Source organism: Ranitomeya imitator, chromosome 4 (assembly GCF_032444005.1).
Source record: "Ranitomeya imitator isolate aRanImi1 chromosome 4, aRanImi1.pri, whole genome shotgun sequence".
Lineage (NCBI taxonomy): Eukaryota > Metazoa > Chordata > Amphibia > Anura > Dendrobatidae > Ranitomeya > Ranitomeya imitator.
This window is the reverse complement of record NC_091285.1, coordinates 407,001,074-407,021,985: the sequence shown is the minus strand read 5'-3', so window position 1 is coordinate 407,021,985 and position 20,912 is coordinate 407,001,074. Positions and strand designations below refer to the sequence as shown.

Genomic DNA, 20,912 nt, shown 5'->3' with positions numbered 1-20,912 from the left:
AAAAAATGGAACAAATGGAACATTAACTTCCAAAACCAACAGAATAATCAATAGACTGCAGGAGCTGTTGACGACTTAAATAACTTGATAAATATTAGTTTATAATCACAGTTAAATAAATTTTTGTCGGGCTCTCAATTATTTAATCTTTTCTACATATTTAGGTCAGTGGCCCAAAATTCAAGGTTTAAATTTATGGTTTATTCAAGGTATGGTATTTACATACCTATTTTTCGCTTCCTCTCCCAGCACCTCTTCCTCACCCCTCCCTTCCTGTTCCCTCCCCAATTTTCCTCAGATATGAAGCATATTACAATCTACTGAAAAATGCTTTGTTAAAGAATTTCAAAATGTTAATAAAATATTTGGAAAACCATCAAGAAAATAAGAATTTTAGGTAACAGCAACCCATAAGATTCTTGTGTTGGTCTAGTATAAAACTGCAAGAGTTGAGTGATATTAAGAGATACCACATAATATTAACAGGGTCTAACTATGGTACACAGATTCTAAGAAAACTAAATAAGTCAACTTTCTTTTCTTCTTTTTACTTCATGTCTACATCCAGGGTTGGACTGGCCCATAGGAGCCTAGAGAATCCTCCGGTAGGCCCCTGTGAAGGAGTGCTAATAAGCAGCGCCTTTACACTTGATTCACAATTTGCAGAAAAAGTTATCTCATCATTCATTACACAAGCAAGCCAAATTAATATTACACAGAAAAAAAAGTTAATTTGTGTACTAGGGTCAGGTTATCTTGGCATGTAGCTGAACAGTGGGGCCAAGAATTAGTTATTGGTGGGCGTTTGTCAATCCAGTCTGACACTGTCAATCTGTTTTTATGTATGTTAAAAGGTCTTATTTCATTTTCTAAACAGATAACTAAATGAAACAAAAACAACAACACATTTATATTATACCTTCAAAGATGTACTGGAACTTGTGCTGCTGGAGACTAGCACCCATTGCCTCTTCTATTCCACTTATGTCCTTGTTCAGTCTCACAATAAGAGGGTCATAATCCATGCTTTCCACGTTTGCTACAATTGCATAGTTTCCTTGCTTGGCCAAGGGAATAAGATAATGGAAGCAATGAACTCTGAAGAATAAAAAAAACACAAAAATATGTTTCCATCTTCTTAATGCATCTCATATTCTCGACTTTTAAAGTTATCTTTCAAATGTCATTTTTGAAATGAAAAACATTATGAATAAATGTTACACATCATGCGTGAGCAGCAAATAAAGAACTTTTTTTGTAGCAGTATTAGGGTCAGATAATGCTGTAGAGCTTAAGGAAAATGTTCATTTCTTGACGCTTTTAAGGACACAGTGCCGCAGGTCACATTTTCTATATCCTCAGACATGTCGTCAAGTCAGATTTTAATTTACCTGCATGGAGTTTCTCAAAGATCACCTGGAAAATAAAGCTGGTGATTGATGCCTTTACAGTACACTTTGTTAATTCCCAGCACTGAGAACGAAAACTCTCATGAAAGGCTGACCTGTGGGTCGCACACGAAATGTCAAATGCCTCTCAGCCCGGCACGATACACATAGGTGTGCAGACGTTTCCTCCATGGACTTTTCAGAGACCTCCCTATTATAGAGAACTTGTAATAGAAATGTTTTGGGGAAGATTGCAGCAAACAGGAGCTTAACTTGCTCTGACTGCAACCTTTACCGACACCTCTAGAAGGATTAAAAATGCTAAGCAGAAATGAAGTTCTGGTTCCACATACTCGACAACAATTTAGAAGCCTAACCGACTGCAAAAGAAAACGGACAACTAAAAATAACAAGAAAAGGTTGAATAACAAGTGAAGAGCGAACGTGATCGGACGAGATGTTGTGAGGCTACGTTCACATTTGCGTTGTGCGCCGCTGCGTCGGCGACACAACGCACAACGCAAATAAAAACGCACCAAAACGCACGCAAAAACGCTGCGTTTTGCGATGCATGCGTCGTTTTTTGCCGAAATTTGGACGCAAGAAAAATGCAACTTGTTGCGTTTTCTGCGCCCGACGCTTGCGGCAAAAAAAACGCATGCATCGCACAACGCAGCACAACGCATGTCCATGCGTCCCCCATGTTAAATATAGGAGCGCATGACGCATGCGTCGCCGCAGCGTTTCCCGACGCTGCGTCGGGAAACGCTAATGTGAACGTAGCCTTATCTGAGAATGCTCGTGTGCTGACTGCGTGTCTTCGGCGCACTCGAATAATATGTTCGAGCCCTTGTGGCTGCATGTCTCATGGCTGTTCGACTGCCGCAACACATGGAGGGATTGCCTAACAAACAGGCAATCCGTGTATATGTTGTGGCTGTCGAACAACACAAAATATGCAGCCGCGAAGACTCAAACATATTATTCGAGTGCGCCGAAGACACGCAGTCAGCACACAAGCATTCTCAGATAACAACACCTCATCCAAGTTTTGTGTTTTTTCATTATCAAGCTCAGCTGTACAGAACAGTTGTTTTCATGCTGCCAAGGCTTGTAGTCACTATGACCATACACTAAAATGTTCATTGTATTGCCCTCTACAATCTACCTCTATGGCACTGTATATGGCAAACTTAGCACATAACCCAAACCTAAAACTTGCCAAGATGGCCTATGTCTGCTGAGAGCCAGTGGAGGAACTGTCTCTCATTAATGGCAAACAAATATATTTAATTTCAGTACAGGTTTTGTTGTCTCACCCTACTGAATGGGTAAAATTTGCATCTCCGTTCTCAAGAACGAAGAGATTAGTAATTCTATAGTGTCCTAGTGGCAAAGTTACGAACTACTTCGGAGGCCAGTTTTGTAGGGAAGGAACGCACTTATGCAAGCTTCTAGCTTTAAGGTTTGCAAACACCACTCTGAAGCTGGTCGGATCGCTTTTCCGATGCTGAAGAGGCAAAGTTTCCATTCTTGCAGTTTCAGAGAGCGGCAGTTCTGGCCAGTGGCTCAGCCATGCCACCAGCCTTAACTGTCAATCTTTAGGTGCGTACCTCTCCGCTCTTGAAAATAAGACCTTGAGAATACCCCTTTGGGCTCGCCCACACGAGTGAATAAATTGGACTAGTGTAATTGGATAAAAAATAGGATTACACGTGGACCAGTGTTATTGTATGGGGAAGTGCACATCTGCAATTATTTTCTCATGGCAAATTGGCATGAGAAAACAATGGCAGCATGCTGCGAACAGCTGCAAGAATCGGATCACACACACCCATATGAGTCTGTGGATGTCTTCCGAGTGCAGTGCAATTCCCATGAACGCTGACAATGGAGGAGACAGCGAAATTACTTTCTCCATCTCCTCTCACATGTGAGTGGATCAGAGCACAGAGCACTGACACTCGGCTCACGCTCGCAGCAGAGTTTGAGCTAAGAGTCATTAGCATATGGCATCAGATGCTACACGCTAGTGTAACCCCGGCCTTTAACATCATTTATATCACAGTCCCAATAAAGCATTTAAAGTTTTTAAGGCCCTGTAGTAAAAGCTTCCACTGTTAATCTCAGATCCTAAAAACTTATTTCCTATTTTAAGGATAAGATTAAAGGCATATTACAGCCAACACTCATGCTTTATTTTGCATCTTCTCTATATTCTAAGTTTGTAGCAGGGAAAACAGTTTTTCTTTACTTCTCTCTAGAGCTGCACTAACAACAGGCCTTGTAAATGTAATTTCCCACATGTTATGAAATATATCGTGGCACAGCTGTGATGGTGCACAAGATAGGTTCCCCAAACCAGTAGAAATATAAAGAATAAATAACTTGGCACTCAACTTGTTTATGATGATAACTTAGAGGTAGCTTTTTTTATTTCTGTAGCAGTCCAAAATAATAAACGTTTCGGTCAACATAAGACCTTCTTCAGTAAACCGATTGGTCATATGGTAAGTATGATAGATGTCTCTGTATATAGAGTGGGTCCTTGGATGTGAGGTGTAACACAAATGGACCTATCGGGGAAACTTTTCAGGTTTTGGCAGTGATGATCTAACCCTAGAATAGGTCAACATTAGTGATGGGCGAACGTAGTACAGCTCGATACTCAATCGAGCATCGTGGTGGTAGAGAAAGGGAGAGGGAGAAAGAGGGAGGCGAAGAGGGGTGAAGAAATGGGGGGAGGGAAAGAGGAGGGGAGAAAGAAGGGGAGAGAAATAAGGGGGGAGAAAGAGGGAGGGGGAAGTAAGGGGGGGAAAGAGGGAGTGAGAAAGTGAGAGAGAAAGAGGGAGAAAAAGGAAGGGAGAAAAAAACGAGGGTGAGACAGAAAAAGAGTGAGAGGGAGAATTTTTCTGTTCTATGGAAAAATGCTCAAGTTGGTCATCCACTTCCATTATGCTTGCTACTTGTTTTTTTTTTAAAACTTTTCACTTTTCTTAAAAGTTCCTTTAGAGGACTCAACGCTGCGGTCATGTGATCGCTTGCGCTATATGCAGTGATGCCACAGCATCACAGTATATAGCAGAAATCAAGGTCTGCAGGATTTCAAAGGAACTCTAATGACAAGCATGGAGGTCTTCAATAGACCTCTGGCTGTCATAGCAACCTATCACGTCACTGGCACAGCGATGGGTGCATTGAATGCCGGATCATGCTATACGTCGCTGTGAGAAATTGACAGCGGCATATCACAGGTTAACAATTGCTTGCGGAGCTCAGGTGCACCCATGATTGTTAGAGGCAGGTCTTGTCTGTAACACATAGCATGTGAGCCCGCTCCATAAACCCTCTTCTGATTTGCGATGTACATGCCATGAAGGGGTGAAGAAAGCAGGCACATTTCGCTGAATGTTAATGGATGATGAGTGAGAATAACAGCAATTTTAGGCTCTGTTCACTTTTGCACTGATTTCTGTCTTACGTTCTTTAGTAAATGACCCCTTTTGTATCTTCTAGATTTATCGGCCAAATGTGACACTCCATCTCCTTCTGTATCATCATCTTGATTCTTAGACAATATGCTGACAATCAATACACTGCAATTCCTACCATCTGCACCTAAAAATATCCCATTAATCCATCACTCACCACTGACACGGCTAAAAAAATAATCCAGGTCTTGATCACTTCTTGCCGTGATTCCTATAGCTGACAGATAATTGGCATTCCACTAAACAGAATGGCTCCAATTTAACCCATCAAAAAGGTAGCAGTCATGCTGATCCGTAAGTGCAATGGTTATACTACCTACCTACCACTACAATGGCTATGCTAACTACCTACCACTACACTGGTTATACACCTACCTACCACTACACTGGCTATGCTACCTACTACTACACTGGTTATACTACCTACCTACCACTACACTGGTTATACTACCTACCTACCACTACACCACTGCACTGGTTATACTACCTACCTACCTACCACTACACTGGTTAAACTACCTACCTACCACCACGCTGGTTATACTACCTACCTACCACTACACTGGTTATACTACTTACCTATCACTGCGATGGTTATACTACCTACCACTACACTGGTTATACTACATACCACTGCAATGGTTATAGTACCTACCTATCACTACACTGGTTATGCTACCTACCTATCACTGCGCTGGTTATACTACCTACCTACCACTGCACTGGTTATGCTATTATGCTACCTACCTATCACTGCGCTGGTTATACTACCTACCACTGCGCTGGTTATAGTACCTACCTATCACTGCACTGGTTAAACTACCTACCTATCACTGCGCTGGTTATACTACCTATCTACCACTACACTGGTTATGTTATACTACCTATCACTACACTGGTTATGCTACCTACCTACCACTACACTGGTTATTCTACTTACCTATCACTCCGCTGGTTATACTACCTATCTATCACTACACTAAAATTAATAATCTGTGAGACAAACAGGATAAGGCCAAAAACCACCAAGACGGGGAATGTGTAATAAAGGGTATATTTTTATTATTTTATTAACAATACTATGGCAATACAATAATCTTAAAAAACTGTGTACGTATCAAGATAAGCCTAGAATATACTAAACAATATACAGTACAGACCAAAAGTTTGGACACACCTTCTCATTTAAAGATTTTTCTGTATTTTCATGACTATGAAAATTGTACATTCACACTGAAGGCATCAAAACTAAGAATTAACGTATGTGGAATTATATACTTAACAAAAAAGTGTGAAACAAATGAAAATATGTCTTATATTATATGTTTTTAAAAGTAGCCACCTTTTGCTTTGATGACTGCTTTGCACACTCTTTATGAGCTTCAAGAGGTAGTCACCGGGAATGGTCTTCCAACAATCTTGAAGGAGTTCCCAGAGATGCTTAGCACTTGTTGGCCCTTTTGCCTTCACTCTGCAGTCCAGCTCACCCCAAACCATCTCGATTGGGTTCAGGTCTGGAGACTGTGGAGGCCAGGTCATCCGGCGTAGCACCCCATCACTCTCCTTCTTGCTCAAATAGCCCTTACACAGCCCGGAGGTGTGTTTGGGGTTATTGTCCTGTTGAAAAATAAATGATGGCCCAACTAAATGCAAACCGGATGGAATAGCATGCAAGATGCTGTGGTAGCCATGCTGGTTCAGTATGCCTTCAATTTTGAATAAATCTCCAACAGTGTCACCAGCAAAGCACCCCCACACCATCACACCTCCTCCTCCATGCTTCACGGTGGGAACCAGGCATGTAGAGTCCATCCGTTCACCTTTTCTGTGTCGCACAAAGACACGGTGGTTGGAACCACAGATCTCAAATTTGGACTCATCAGCCCAAAGCACAGATTTCCACTGGTCTAATGTCCATTCCTTGTGTTCTTTAGCCCAAACAAGTCTCTTCTGCTTGTTGCCTGTCCTTAGCAGTGGTTTCCTAGCAGCTATTTTACTATGAAGGCCTGCTGCACAAAGTCTCCTCTTAACAGTTGTTGTAGAGATGTGTCTGCTGCTAGAACTCTGTGTGGCATTGACCTGGTCTCTAATCTGAACTGCTGTTAACCTGCGATTTCTGAGGCTGGAGACTCAGATAAACTTATCCTCAGAAGCAGAGGTGACTCTTGCTCTTCCTTTCCTGGGGCGGTCCTCATGTGAGCCAGTTTCTTTGTAGCTCTTGATGGTTTTTGCCACTGCACTTGGGGACAATTTCAAAGTTTTCCCAATTTTTAGGACTGACTGACCTTCATTTCTTAAAGTAATGATGGCCACTCGTTTTTCTTTACTTAGCTGCTTTTTTCTTGCCATAATACAAATTCTGGTAGAAAACACGGCACTCAATAGGTATGAGGAATGGTGGTGCTCAAGTAGGGTGTCCACCCCGTAGAATATAGATGAATAAACTTGGCACTCAGAATGCGAGGAACAAGGCTTCTAATTTTATTGATGCATCCAGACACATGAACAATGCTAAACGTTTTCGGTCCACACCGGACCTTCGTCAGAGCGTATTTTTTGGCAATGACTGGAACTAGAAGCAAACAGGAGGCACAAAGGAGCGTCCAAGAGAAGAAACGCTGCGGCGGGTGCACTGAAGGCTGGAGGAGCGGGACCCACAACACACGAGAAAAGCGCCAAGGCTAGGAGCAGAGCCTAGAGGGAGAAGCAGCGCTACGGGTCCGGAGCAGGAGAGAGCACTATGCCCGGCAGCAGTTTACAGTTTATTCAGTAGGACTATCAGCTGTGTATCCACCGGACTTCTGCACAACACAACTGATGGTCCCAACCCCATTTATAAGGCAAGAAATCCCACTTATTATACCTGACAGGGCACACCTGTGAAGTGAAAACCATTCCCGGTGACTACCTCTTGAAGCTCATCAAGAGAATGCCAAGAGTGTGCAAAGCAGTCATCAAAGCAAAAGGTGGCTACTTTGAAGAACCTAGAATATAAGACATAATTTCAGTTGTTTCACACTTTTTTGTTAAGTATATAATTCCACATGTGTTAATTCATAGTTTTGATGCCTTCAGTGTGATTGTACAATTTTCATAGTCATGAAAATACAGAAAAATCTTTAAATGAGAAGGTGTGTCCAAACTTTTGCTATGTACTGTATAATATTGATTTACTGGGTATCTTTATATAATACCATTGGACATCATCCTTGTGCCTATCCACTACACTAGTTATACTACCTACCTCTGTGCTGGTTATGCTACCTACCTATCACTGCATTGGTTATACTACCTACCTATCAGCACACTAGTTATACTACCTTTCTACCACTACACTGGTTAAACTACCTACTTACCCATACACTGGTTATACTACCTACCTACCACTGCACTGGTTATACTACCTACCTATCACTACACTAGTTATACTACCTATCTACCACTACACTGGTTATACTACCTACCTACCACTGCACTGGTTATACTACCTACCTATCACTACACTAGTTATACTACCTATCTACCACTACACTGGTTATACTACCTACCTACTTACCACTACACTTGTTATACTACCTACCTACCACTACACTGGTTATACTACCTACCTATCACTGCGCTGGTTATACTGCATACCTATTACTACCTGATTATACTACCTACCTACCACAGCGCTGGTTATACTACCTATCATTGCACTGGTTATGCTACCTACCTACCACTACACTGGTTATAATACCTACCTATCACTGCAATGGTTATAGTACCTACCTATCACTACGTTGGTTATACTACCTACCTATCACTACGCTGGTTATACTACCTATCACTGTGCTGGTTACACTACCTACCTATCACTACACTGGTTATGCTACCTACCTACCACTACACTGGTTATAATACCTACCTATCACTGCAATGGTTATAGTACCTACCTATCACTACGTTGGTTATACTACCTACCTATAACTACGCTGGTTATACTACCTATCACTGTGCTGGTTACACGACCTACCTATCACTACACTGGTTATGCTACCTACCTACCTACCACTACACTGGTTATACTACCTATCTACCACTACACTGGTTATACTACCTACCTACCACTATAGGGTGGGTGCTTTATATGGATACACCTAAATAAAATGGGAATGGTTGGTGAACTTCCTGTTTGGGGCACATTAGTATGTGGGAGGGGGAAAACTTTTCAAGACGGGTGGTGACCATGGCGGCCATTTTGGATCCAACTTTATTTTTTTTTCAATGGGATGAGGGTCATGTGACACATTAAACTTATTGAGAATTTCACAAGAAAAACAATGATGTGCTTGTTTTTAATGTAACTTTATTCTTTCATGAGTTATTTACAAGTTTCTCTTTGTTTACAGCCATTTCAATGCAAGACACCCTACGAAACCACCCATGCTACAGTTAACAAACTGCTTGCCAAATTTTGGGAAACAGGTTCAGTGTTGGATTGCCAAAATGTGGACACAAGAAAACTGTCACTGATAAAGAAACATCAGTGGCTGTCCTAGCTTAAGTCATCAGGAGCCCACAGCGTAGCACTCGCTGCAATGTGCAAAACAAAAATTGGAACAGGACCCTCAGTTTACACAATTGCCTATGATGTGAAGATACAAGATGTGCGGCATCTGAAACAACGGATACTGGAAGCCTGTGCTAGCATTTCTTCTGCGGTGTTATCAGTGTGTCAAGAGTGGGAGAAGAGGGTTGCATTGACAATCCAACACACTGGGCAGAACTTTGAACACATTTTATAAGTGGTCATGAACTTGTAAATAACCAATGAAAGAATAAAGTTACGTTAAAACCCAGCACACCATTGTTTTTCTTGTGAAATTCTCAATAAGTTTGATGTGTCACATGACCCTCTTCCCATTGGAAAAAATAAATGGCCGCCATGGTCACCACCCATCTTGAAAAGTTTTTCCCCTCCCATATACTAATGTGACACAAACAGGTAGTTGATATCACAAACCATTTCCATTTTATTTAGGTGTATCCATATAAATGGCCCACCCTGTACACTGGTTATGCTATCTATCTACCACTACCCTGGTTATACTACCTACCACTACCCTGGTTATACTACCTAGCACTATCCAGTTATACTACCTACCTACCTCTGCGCTGGTTATACCACCTACCTATCACTACACTGGTTACCGGTTTTGTAGAATGTCTAGAAACAGTGACAAAGCTCTTGACTATACTACAGAGGTGTTCTCATCTTCATCTACCAAACCACTAGTGCCCTCAGCTGACTCAATTACTTATTATTCCCTTATAAAGTCCTCTCAATCCTCTGCAAGATTTAAGCCATGTGACATGCATTTTGTGGGAAATACATCCAAGGACAAGGTGCGATAAATTTGTTTCTAACATATTCAGGTTTAGACATTTCTTGAAAATAGGCTTTTGTCACATAAACATTGCCCATGGCCGGAACATGACTGCACCTGGACACAAACATGTCATCTTCACTCCGGCCTTGTTGCATCAATTTTCATTCATATACGAGTTAGCGCAGATATTTGCTGAGCAGTGTCCGGTCTTGTAAAGTGCACCAATCTACCATGGATTCCTACTGAACGTTGTGTTGGAATTGCAGGATATCCCTATTTCATTGGGGTCTTAATGCAATTCTTTCTACTAGATCAAGAGTAACAACATTTTTTAAAAATTAAAAATGTCGCCAAGCTTGGAAACTTTATGAAATATGTGAGAAAAAAAATCATGTATACAACACAAAAGCATCTTACACCTTCAATGGCCATCTGAAGACAGATGATAAAACCTACCTGACTTCCAAATGCAAAACAAGTAAACAGCGGTCCGACATATCCTGGAAAGAATGAGCTAGTTCATTGAGAGTCTGCAAAATGATCTCAGACACAGCAGGAATGTCCACACTGCTCAGACTGTCGGCACCAGGAGACATTGCTGTAAGATGAACGATAGGAAGAAATATTAATTGGTTAAACATTAGGATATTTTCTGGTTGTAACACTAACAACTGGTGATCTTATTTGCATACTGTATACAAATCCAAATGGAAACAAAATAATAACGCTTACAACGTGCTTTACATTAAAACGTTTCTGGATCACCATATCAACAAAACCAATTTTATTCTGTAGATCGGATTCTTATGCAAAAAAACACGAACATTTTAAAATAACTACGTATATTCCGTCTTTGAAAGGATTGGATTGTTAACACCAACCATTGAAAGAATAAAGCTGGCCATAGACGTTAGTGCTTTATCTTCTCTTGCTATTTGTACGTGCACAGCCTGAGAGTCACGCTGGATTTTTAACATGTCTGATCCGTGTTTTCTAGTCAGATAAATGAAGCCACAAGTGCTGGCGGCTGCTACATTCAATATCATCCTTTAGTTGTTGGCAGCCCGGGGTTGAATTCCCAGATTTAGCGTCAGCGGGGATCTCAGAGATTGGACCTCTACTATATCCCAACCATTTATTACTTATTTCGTGGGGTCACGATCATGCTCATAATTCCAATATAACAGAAATCATTTATATCCCCTGAACCAGAATGAGGAAACATCAGGACAAGTAAAACAAGTGACAACAAGCAATAGTGATCAATATCGTTCAGTCTTAAGGATTTAACCACCAAAGTGGGGGAAAGACAGCCTTGTTAGAGCAGGGACTATGCTTGTAGGCAGTTAAATCAGCAGTCCAGGCTTGCACTGGCCCACAGAAGAATCCTCCAGCGGGCCCCTGTGCAAGAGTGGGCCACCACCCTCTTATATGAGCAGCACTTGGCACCATATACTTGAATCACTATTAGTGATAAGCGAATATACTCATTACTCGAGATTTCTCGAGCACGCTCGGGAGTCCTCCGAGTATTTTTTAGTGCTCAGAGATTTCGTTTTTCTTGCCGCAGCTGAATGATTTACATCTGTTAGCCAGCATAAGTACATGTGGGGGTTGCCTGGTTGCTAGGGAATCCCCGCATGTAATCAAGCTGGCTAAGAGATGTAAATCATTCAGCTTCGGCATGAAAAACTAAATCTCCAAGCACTAAAAAATACTTGGAGGTCACCTGAGCGTGCTCGGGAAATCTCGAGTAACGAGTATATTCGCTCATCACTAATCACTATGTATTGACAAAGGCATCTTATTCATGTACCAATCTATCCAGTTCATTGTTATATAAATTTGTGATTGAGGATAATGTCACATCTGCATCTAGCTGAAAGTGGGGCCCTGGTGTAGGTTACTGGTGGGCCCTTGGCACCCCAGTCCGACACGGAGACAATAGGTATATTGATATCCTGCGCCACGGACCTGGACTCATGGGAAGGAAAGAGGTAGATGGTCCAATTAAGAGTAAATACATGTCTGGTACCGCTAGTATCTACTTTATCATGCTTGGTATGGGAATTGAAAATACCCTCAAATGTTAAGCACATGTATTGTGAACACTGATAATTCTCTCGAATATGGAAAAAAAGAACGTAACAGAGGTGTACAAAGTGGACAACCAGTGCGGACCAGACAGCAGGTATTAGTATTTATACCAGGAAACCTGTTCTATAATTGGCTGGTTTTACATGAAAAGACAAATTATAAGAACACAAAAATGTCTTAGAAGAGCAAAACAGAAAAAGTTCAGCTGAGAACCAAGAGTAAACTATTGTCAAATGCGTGAAAGGAGCAAATGTTTGTTTTTAATTATAGCGGTGTTTGAGGCAGACTTTACTCAGAACCATTTTCAGATTTCCAGCAGTATGTGATTTATAATTCATTTATCATGTTTTAATAATAATTAGGTTTGTTAGAAAAGACGAATAGCAAGTACAGACAAAAGCCACGGGCACTCAACGTGTCGGCTCTCACAATTCTACATTGGGAAAAGTAAACCTCAACGATTTGTTTTGGGCTTTTTTTTAATCTCAAAGACAAAAGTAATAAACTGACAAAATAAAAGATACGGGACTGTTGGAAAAAAACAACTTGTGAAACTCTTAAAGTACGATTTCAGATACACATCCAATCTAGTTTTTCTGATCTATATACATAATTGTCTAAGGGGTACTTCCGTCTGTCTGTCTGTCCTTCTGTCACGGTTATTCGTTCGCTGCTTGGTCTCGGCAGCTGCCTGTCATGGCTGCCGCGACCAATCAGCGACGGCCACAGTCCGATTAGTCCCTCCCCTACTCCCCTGCACTCACTGCCCGGCGCCCGCTCCGTAATCCCCTACGCTCACACAGGGTTAATGGCAGCGGTAACCGCCCGCGGTGTAACGGACTCCGTTACCGCTGCTATTAACCCTGTGTGTCCCCAACTATTTACTATTGATGCTGTCCGGAAAAAAACACATCAATAACGCACCAAAAACGCATCAAAAACACGGCATAAACGCGCAAAAAACGCAGGCAGATTTCTTGCAGAAAATTTCAGGTTTTTCTCAGGAATTTTCAGCAAGAAATCCTGAACGTGTGCACATAGCCTAACCGGCTCAATCAGCTAATGTTTCTGTCCATGTGGCTGTTGGACTAGGGAGTTGGGACCAGATTTACAGAAGTGGGAGGATGCTGGGCAAAGGAGGGACAAGTCAGCAGCTGCACGTTCTGCCTCCATCGGAGATACGCCAAAGTTTATACAGGAACAGAGAAAAGTATTCCTGGTTGGGCATATTAACAGGACCATGGGAGCTATAATATAATCCGAAGAAAAAGAGCGTAAAATATATGGAAACTCTTCACTGGTGTATACATGTTTTACACATAGAACTCCGTTACAGCCATAGTAAACACACACACAGCTCTGCTACACCCACAGTACACATATAGCTCAGCCACTGGCATAATACATCCACACAGCATATACACAAACACAGCTCTGCTACAGCCATAGTACACATATAGAACCAAAAAACACATGGGCTACTTGCACAGTGAACAAGTCTGTAGAAACCTGTTCACACCACCAAGAAACCTGAAGACACAAAAAGAGCACAGCAAGGTCAAAAATACTCTGTTGTAAAGAAGTCACAGTAAATGAGCAAGTGCTAGTCAAAAAATGAAAAAAATACAGGGTATTTAGTTAATACGTTTTTTTGCAAAAAATGTATATTAAGCTGCTCCACCAATCACCAAGGTATACCCATAATAGAGCAGTCCTATCTAATGTATATAATCCCTATCTGATGTATTAAAAACCTGATCATCTGTATAGTACCTGTATAAGCAGGGTTCAGAGAGAAAATATACATGTGGACATCCAGGATGGAACAGCTTCTATGCAAATGGCCCACAGAGAAGTGGCGGACTCCCCAGTCTTGTAGACACAAGAGAACAATTATAGAACCAAAAAACACATGGGCTACTTGCACAGCAAACAAGTCTGTAGAAACCTGTTCACACCACCAAGAAACCTGAAGACACAAAAAGAGAACAGCGAGGTCAAAAATACTCTGTTGTAAAGAAGTCACAGTAAATGAGCAAGTGCTAGTCAAACAATGAAACAAATACAGGGTATTTAGTTAATACTTTTTTTTTTGCAAAAAATGTATATTAAGCTGCTCCACCAATCGCCAAGGTATACCCATAATAGAGCAGTCCTATCTAATGTATATAATCCCTATCTGATGTATTAAAAACCTGATCATCTGTATAGTACCTATTTAAGCAGGTTTCTTGGTGGTGTGAACAGGTTTCTACAGACATGTTTACTGTGCAAGTAGCCCATGTGTTTTTTTGGTTCTATAATTGTTCTCTTGTGTCTACAAGACTGGGGAGTCCACCACTCCTCTGTGGGCCATTTGCATAGAAGCTGTTCCATCCTGGATGTCCACATGTATATTTTGTCTCTGAACCCTGCTTATACAGGTACTATACAGATGATCAGGTTTTTAACACATCACATAGGGATTATATACATTAGATAGGACTGCTCTATTATGGGTATACCTTGGCGATTGGTGGAGCAGCTTAATATACATTTTTTTGCAAAAAAAACGTATTAACTAAATACCCTGTATTTTTTTCATTTTTTGACTAACACTTGCTCATTTACTGTGACTTCTTTACAACAGAGTATTTTTGACCTCGCTGTGCTCTTTTTGTGTCTTCAGCCATAGTACACATATAGCTCAGCTACAGGCATAATACATCCACACAGTGTATACACAAACACAGCTCTGCTACAGCCATAATACACATATAGCTCAGCTACAGGCATAATACATCCACACAGTGCATACACATGCACAACTCTGCTACAGCCATAGTACATATATAGCTCAGCTACAGGCATAATACAGCCACACAGTGTATACATATGCAGTACTGCTACAGCCATAGTACACATATAGTAGCCGCCGGATGAGTCCCGGAGGGTGGAAAGGAGGCGGACATGACCTGGTGCAGGGAGCGAGTGACGGTGGTATAATTGGGAAACAAGCAGTGGGGACAGGAGAAAGAAAAGGGGGAATGACATAAGGGAAATGACATGGAGGAAGTGACCTAGGCATAGAGAAAGGGCGGTCAGGAGGAATAAAAGGGATGCTGGGAGGGGCCATAGCCCTCTGTTCCCAGGACATCCAAACAAAACATTCAGTCCGGGGGAGTGACTAAAGGAAAAAGGGATCAAGTGCATTAACACAGAGGACAATATGCTTATTCCCAGTGCCCTCCAGCCAGGGGAAGCAGCTAAGGTGCGAGCGGTTTCAGACATTGGCCCCAGAAGCAGAAGAAGAGGGCCTACCCTGCCCTCCCGGACTCTGGAGTGTGGCATCAGGGCTGCCAAGCCACTGATCAAGTCATCCTTAGCAAGTAGCACGTGAGCAGCTTATCTACGGACATGGCAAGTGGGGGAATACTGGTTCGGACAAGTGAGGGGGGACTTGACAGAGGAAGAACAAATACGGGTATTTATTGATGAGAATTAGGCAGGCCACGGTTGGTAAGTGGTCTACAGCAAGTGGTCTACAGCGAAGATAAATCAATTAATTTCAGGGTTAGCATTCGGGTTTCAAATGAGGAACAGAACGGACTTGACAAAGAATTTTTTAGTAAAACAGGCTATTAAGGGTGTCTGGACAGGAAAAAGGTAGGAAGGATAACAGGCGGCCTGTGCCATTTGGTTTATTGGAGAACCTAGGATTACATTTAGCGACGGTGTGCATGTCACATTTTGAGGTGGGCCTGTTTAGGCTGGAATTCTCATTGGCATTTTTGGGGGAATGAGGATAGGGGAATTGGTAGCATCGGGCAGAGAAAAAGCTGGGGGCATTTTAGCTGAAGACATCATGGCTACTCAGAAATTGTTAGAATTATAGATCAGAAGATCAAAATGGATCAGGTGGAGAAAGGGAAAAAGGTGCTATTGAGAAAGGTAAGCAGTTCTGTTATGTGTTCTTGGAGATGTTCTGAGAGATTCAAGGCTGCCAGGCCTCGACAGGGTGGACCGCTGCTGTGTCACGAGGATGGGTCCTGATCCAAATACCAATTTATTAGGGGGTTCCAGAAGTGCTTGGTAAGGACAGGCATTAAGCCGGGCAATTATACAGGCCATTATTTCCGGATCGGGGCTGCAACTGAGGCAGTGGTAGGAGGGCTGAGCCCGGAAATAATAAGGAGGATTAGCTGATGGGAGTCGTAACGATACAGGTCATACGTATGACCTCAAGGATATGAAGGAGCCGATTCATACAGGATATAGTACATCTCACTAATTTCTCTTTGGTTTGTTACAGGACAAGTTCCAATCGTAATCTGGATTCTAGGACATTCTTATGTTTACTGGGGAGCACAGCGGGCAGACAAATGGATGGACAGGAGACAGTTAGGTTTCACAAGGAAAAGGGCGGTGATTAGGTGGCTGGGGTATAGGGGTTTGACATGGGGCTGGGTGCTCCACGAGCTTTTATCGGGCAGTGTACTTCTATGGAATCCAGAATGTATGTCTTACATGTAAGGGGTAATGATTTGGGATCTAGCACGGGAAAGGGACTGAGTGTTAAAATCAGAAGGGATGTAAGGCAGCTGGGATTGATGTGCCCAAGTATGAGAGTGGTGTGGTCTGACATGGTACCTGGAAGGAAATGGCGGGGGGCACATTCAGTAAAAAAGACTAACAAAGCTCAGGTTAAGGTCAACAAAGAGGTATCGAAGTTTGTGGCACGGAAAGTGGGAATGGCGATGCGTCGCGCAGGGTTAGATTTTACGGAAAAAGATTACTGGTTAGCAGATGGGGTGCATTTAAACACACTGGTGACGAATTTGTGGATCGATGGCATACGCAAGTGGATACAGTGGGCCACAGCAGTGCTGGTTGGTGGGATCTCGAGCACTTGAAATGGGGGTCAAGTTGCTCTCGGTGTGGCGTTGGTGGGTCCTCGAAGCTGGCAAAAAAAGTATGGAATTGGAATTCTTGCATTGCGGGGATCCCCTTCATTGGATGGTTATGGGTTGTTGGTAGTCTGGTGAGTCTTGGGTGATACTCGACGAGGCAAGTCGAGGTCACATTATTATGGGACCGGGAGGGCCACCCGATGTTGGAGGTCGGGTGCGCGGTACGGATGGGTGGGTACCCAACGATGGAAGTCGGGTACCGGTTAGTGATGTGGAGGCAACCTCTTCCCTCAATTAATGGTGCTTCCGAGCCTGGGAAAAAATGCGGCTGGAAGTAAAGCTGGGAGGGAAGGGGCAATGTCGACGGGACAATCACCAGACCAGGATCGTGGTAGCTTCAAGGGCCCCACCAAGTCTCTTCAATTATTAATAAAATTGGCTGCTGTGGCCATTATTATCCAAAAAGACTATTGGTTGTGGCTTGTTTTACTCAAGGGGGGTGAAAGTCACGGGGAGTTGACCTTGCCCGGGTCAAGCTCAGCTACAGGCATAATACATCCACACAGTGTATACACACACACAGCGCTGCTACAGCCATAGAACATATATAGCTCAGCTACAGGCATATTACATCCACACAGTGTATACACAAACAGTTCTGCTACAGCCATAGTACATACTACACACTGCTCTGCTTCAGCTGACCTAAATGTCATAATTTGTACACCATATATTAGACCATACGATAAAAGATGAAAAAAAAAATGTTTCCAGAATTCTTCAGAACCATTTTAAAATCTCCTAAATAAAATAGCTTAATGGCAAAAAACGGTAATTAGACCTACTGGTAATTGTATTTCCAGGAATCCATCCTGCCAGCACCATGGAGGACGTCCTTCTTATCCATAGTGGGACAGGAAACCACGAGAGTTTAAAAGGACCCTCCCCTTACCACCCTTCAGTGATTTTCCAAAGTAACACCTCTGGATGGATGCAAAAAGAATTTTATTTGAACATAACAATCATTATACAAATGTTACTTCACATAAGTATGCAACATATTTGAAATAGGGAGGTAACTAACAGTGCTGTCAGGATGGATTCCTGGAAATACAATTACCGGTAGGTCTAATTACCGTTTTCCAGGTCACCACCTGACAGCACCATGGAGAAGTACCAAAGGAGATTTTTGGTCCTAGGGAGGGACTACTGCATGAAGTACATTCCTGCCAAAGGCTAGCTGAGATGACACTACGTCTAGCTTGTAATGTTTAGAAAAGGTACTGAGACTAGACCAGGATGCAGCCCTGCAGATCTGATCTACCAAAGCACCCGCTCTCTCTGCCCATGAAGTGGCTACAGCCCTGGATGAATGAGCTTTTAGATTGCCTGGGGGACTCTTTCCCTGTGCTTCATATGCTAGGCTAATAGTGGACCTAATCCATCTCGCAATGGTAGATTTTGATGCTGTTTTACCTTTATTAGGGCCTCTAAAAAGCCTTCAAGTACTTGAGTACGGTCTCTCTAACATCCAAGTTGTCATAAAATTTCTCCTTCTGGTTTTTGGGAAACTGACAAAATGATGGAAGTACTGCCTCTTGATTCATATTTGAATCGGAGACCACCTTAGAAAGAAAGCCTAGGTCAAGTCTTAAGACTAGCCTATCATCAAATATCTGCAAAAAGGGATTTTGAGTGGACAGGGCGTGAAGTTCCCCCAGTCTCTTAACCGAAGTAATGGCCACTAGAAAGGCTGTTTTGAGGGAAAGGTTAGCAATGTCTATATCTTCAGCTAGATCGACAGGATTTTTACACAATTCATTAAGGACAAGGTTAAGATCCCAAGGTGGGATGGTTTTAGTGATTAAGGGTCTTAGCCTCAGAACCGCCCTGGAAAATTGAGCTATCCAGGGGTGACAGGCTAGGAAAGAATCATAAAATACGCTGAGGACTGCCACTTGAACTCTCAGAGTACTTGGTTTAAGAGACCTTTAACTCCCTGCTGCAAAAAATCAAGAATCTTGGGAATGTCAGGGTGATCAAGATCAACCATCGTGTCTCCACAAAAAACTGCAGAATTTCTTCCAAATTTTTAAATAAATTGCAGAAGTTACTGGCTTCCTGCTTGCTTGGAGGATGGAGATGACATCCTCTGATAGACCCTTTGTTTTCAGTATCTGGCATTCAGGATCCAAGCTGCTAATTGGAGGCTGTCTGGGATCTGATGAAGAATCGGGCCCTGGAGGAGTAAATCTCTTCTTTTCGGAAGGAGAAAAGGTTCTTCTACCGCCAACTTTTTTAGTAAGGGGAACCAGCTCCTCTTGGGCCAGAAAGGAACCACTAGAATAATCTGAGCTCTGTCCTCTTATATCTTCCTGAAGATTCTTGGAATTAATGCAAGAGGGGGGAATGCGTATAGAAGACCCCTGCTCCATGATTGGGAGAGCGTGTCTACTACCGCCAGTCTTTCCCAAGGGTTCAGTGAATAAAAGGTTTCGACCTTCGAGTTCCGTCTGACGGTGAATAGGTCCACCTCTGGTGTTCCCCAGCATCGGCATAGCTCATTGAAAACTTCGCTGTCCTCTTGGTTCTTCGAACCCTCCAGATGTACTGCTGAAATTGAGAGTACCGATCTCTCCGCCAAACCAAAAATCTGATCCGCTAGACGTTGTAATTTTGGATGTCATGGACCACCCTGATGTCGAAGGAAGGCTACCGTCGTCACGTTGTCCGAGAGAATCTTCAGGTGTTTGTCCTTTAGCAGAAACTGTGTTGAATAGAGGACCTTCCAAACCGCATGTAGTTCTCTGTGATTTGATGAATTCTTGCTGTCTTCTGAATTCCACTGTCCCTGGTGGTATCTTCCGAGGACTAGACCACCACAACCCTGTTGGCTTGCGAATGTGGTCACCGTAAGGCTATGTTCACACTTTGCAGATTCCACTGCGGATTTTTCCGCAGCAGAATTCCAAAATCCGCAGTGAAAACCGCAGCGCGTTTTCACTGCGGATTTATCGCGGTTTTTACTGCGTTTTCTTCTGCGGATTTTCAACTGCAGTTTTCTATTGGAGCAGCTGAAAATCCGCAGAAAAGAAGTGACATGCTGCGGAATGTAATCCGCAGCGTTTCCGCGCGGATTTTTCTGCAGCATGTGCACAGCGTTTTTTGTTTCCCATAGGTTTACATTGAAATGTAAACTCATGGGAAACTGCTGCGGATCCGCAGCGGTCAAATCCGCTGCGGATCCGCAGCAAAATCCGCAAAGTGTGAATATAGCCTAACTGCTGGAGACTGGATCCATGGAACGCCAACCTGGAGGTTCCTGGGAAGTCCACCAGTGTAGGGATCGTCTGACCTGATGGGATAGACGGAACTCCCTGTCCACTGAGCTCTGTCTTCTGTCCCAGGAAGCAAGAACTGTTCTCTGTAACTAACGGTAATGAAACTGGCTCCAGTTGACACAAGGAATGCAGGCTGTCATTAATCCAAGGATCTTCATTGCTTCCCTGATGGAGACTCGGCTTCTTGAAAAATGGCGTATTCTTTTTGCTAAATCGGTCCGCTTCTCGTCTGGAAGAAAAGATTGTCTGAGATTTGAATCTAGGAATACTCCTAGAAACTTTATCCTTGGTTTGGGCGTCAGGTCTGACTTTGACCAATTCACCACCCAACCTA

General features: G+C 42.7%; 1 protein-coding gene across 1 annotated transcript in view; it reads right to left on the bottom strand.

Moving 5' to 3' along the window:
* EXOC4 (exocyst complex component 4) overlaps positions 1-20,912 on the bottom strand; it is a 684,877-nt gene that overhangs the window by 99,101 nt on the left and 564,864 nt on the right. Inside the window, exons 15-16 of the mRNA XM_069765360.1 lie at positions 10,708-10,849; positions 920-1,098 (exon numbers count right to left, since the gene is read on the bottom strand). Of these exons, the coding sequence (XP_069621461.1) occupies positions 920-1,098; positions 10,708-10,849 (321 nt within the window). The remainder of the gene's footprint in view (positions 1-919; positions 1,099-10,707; positions 10,850-20,912) is intronic.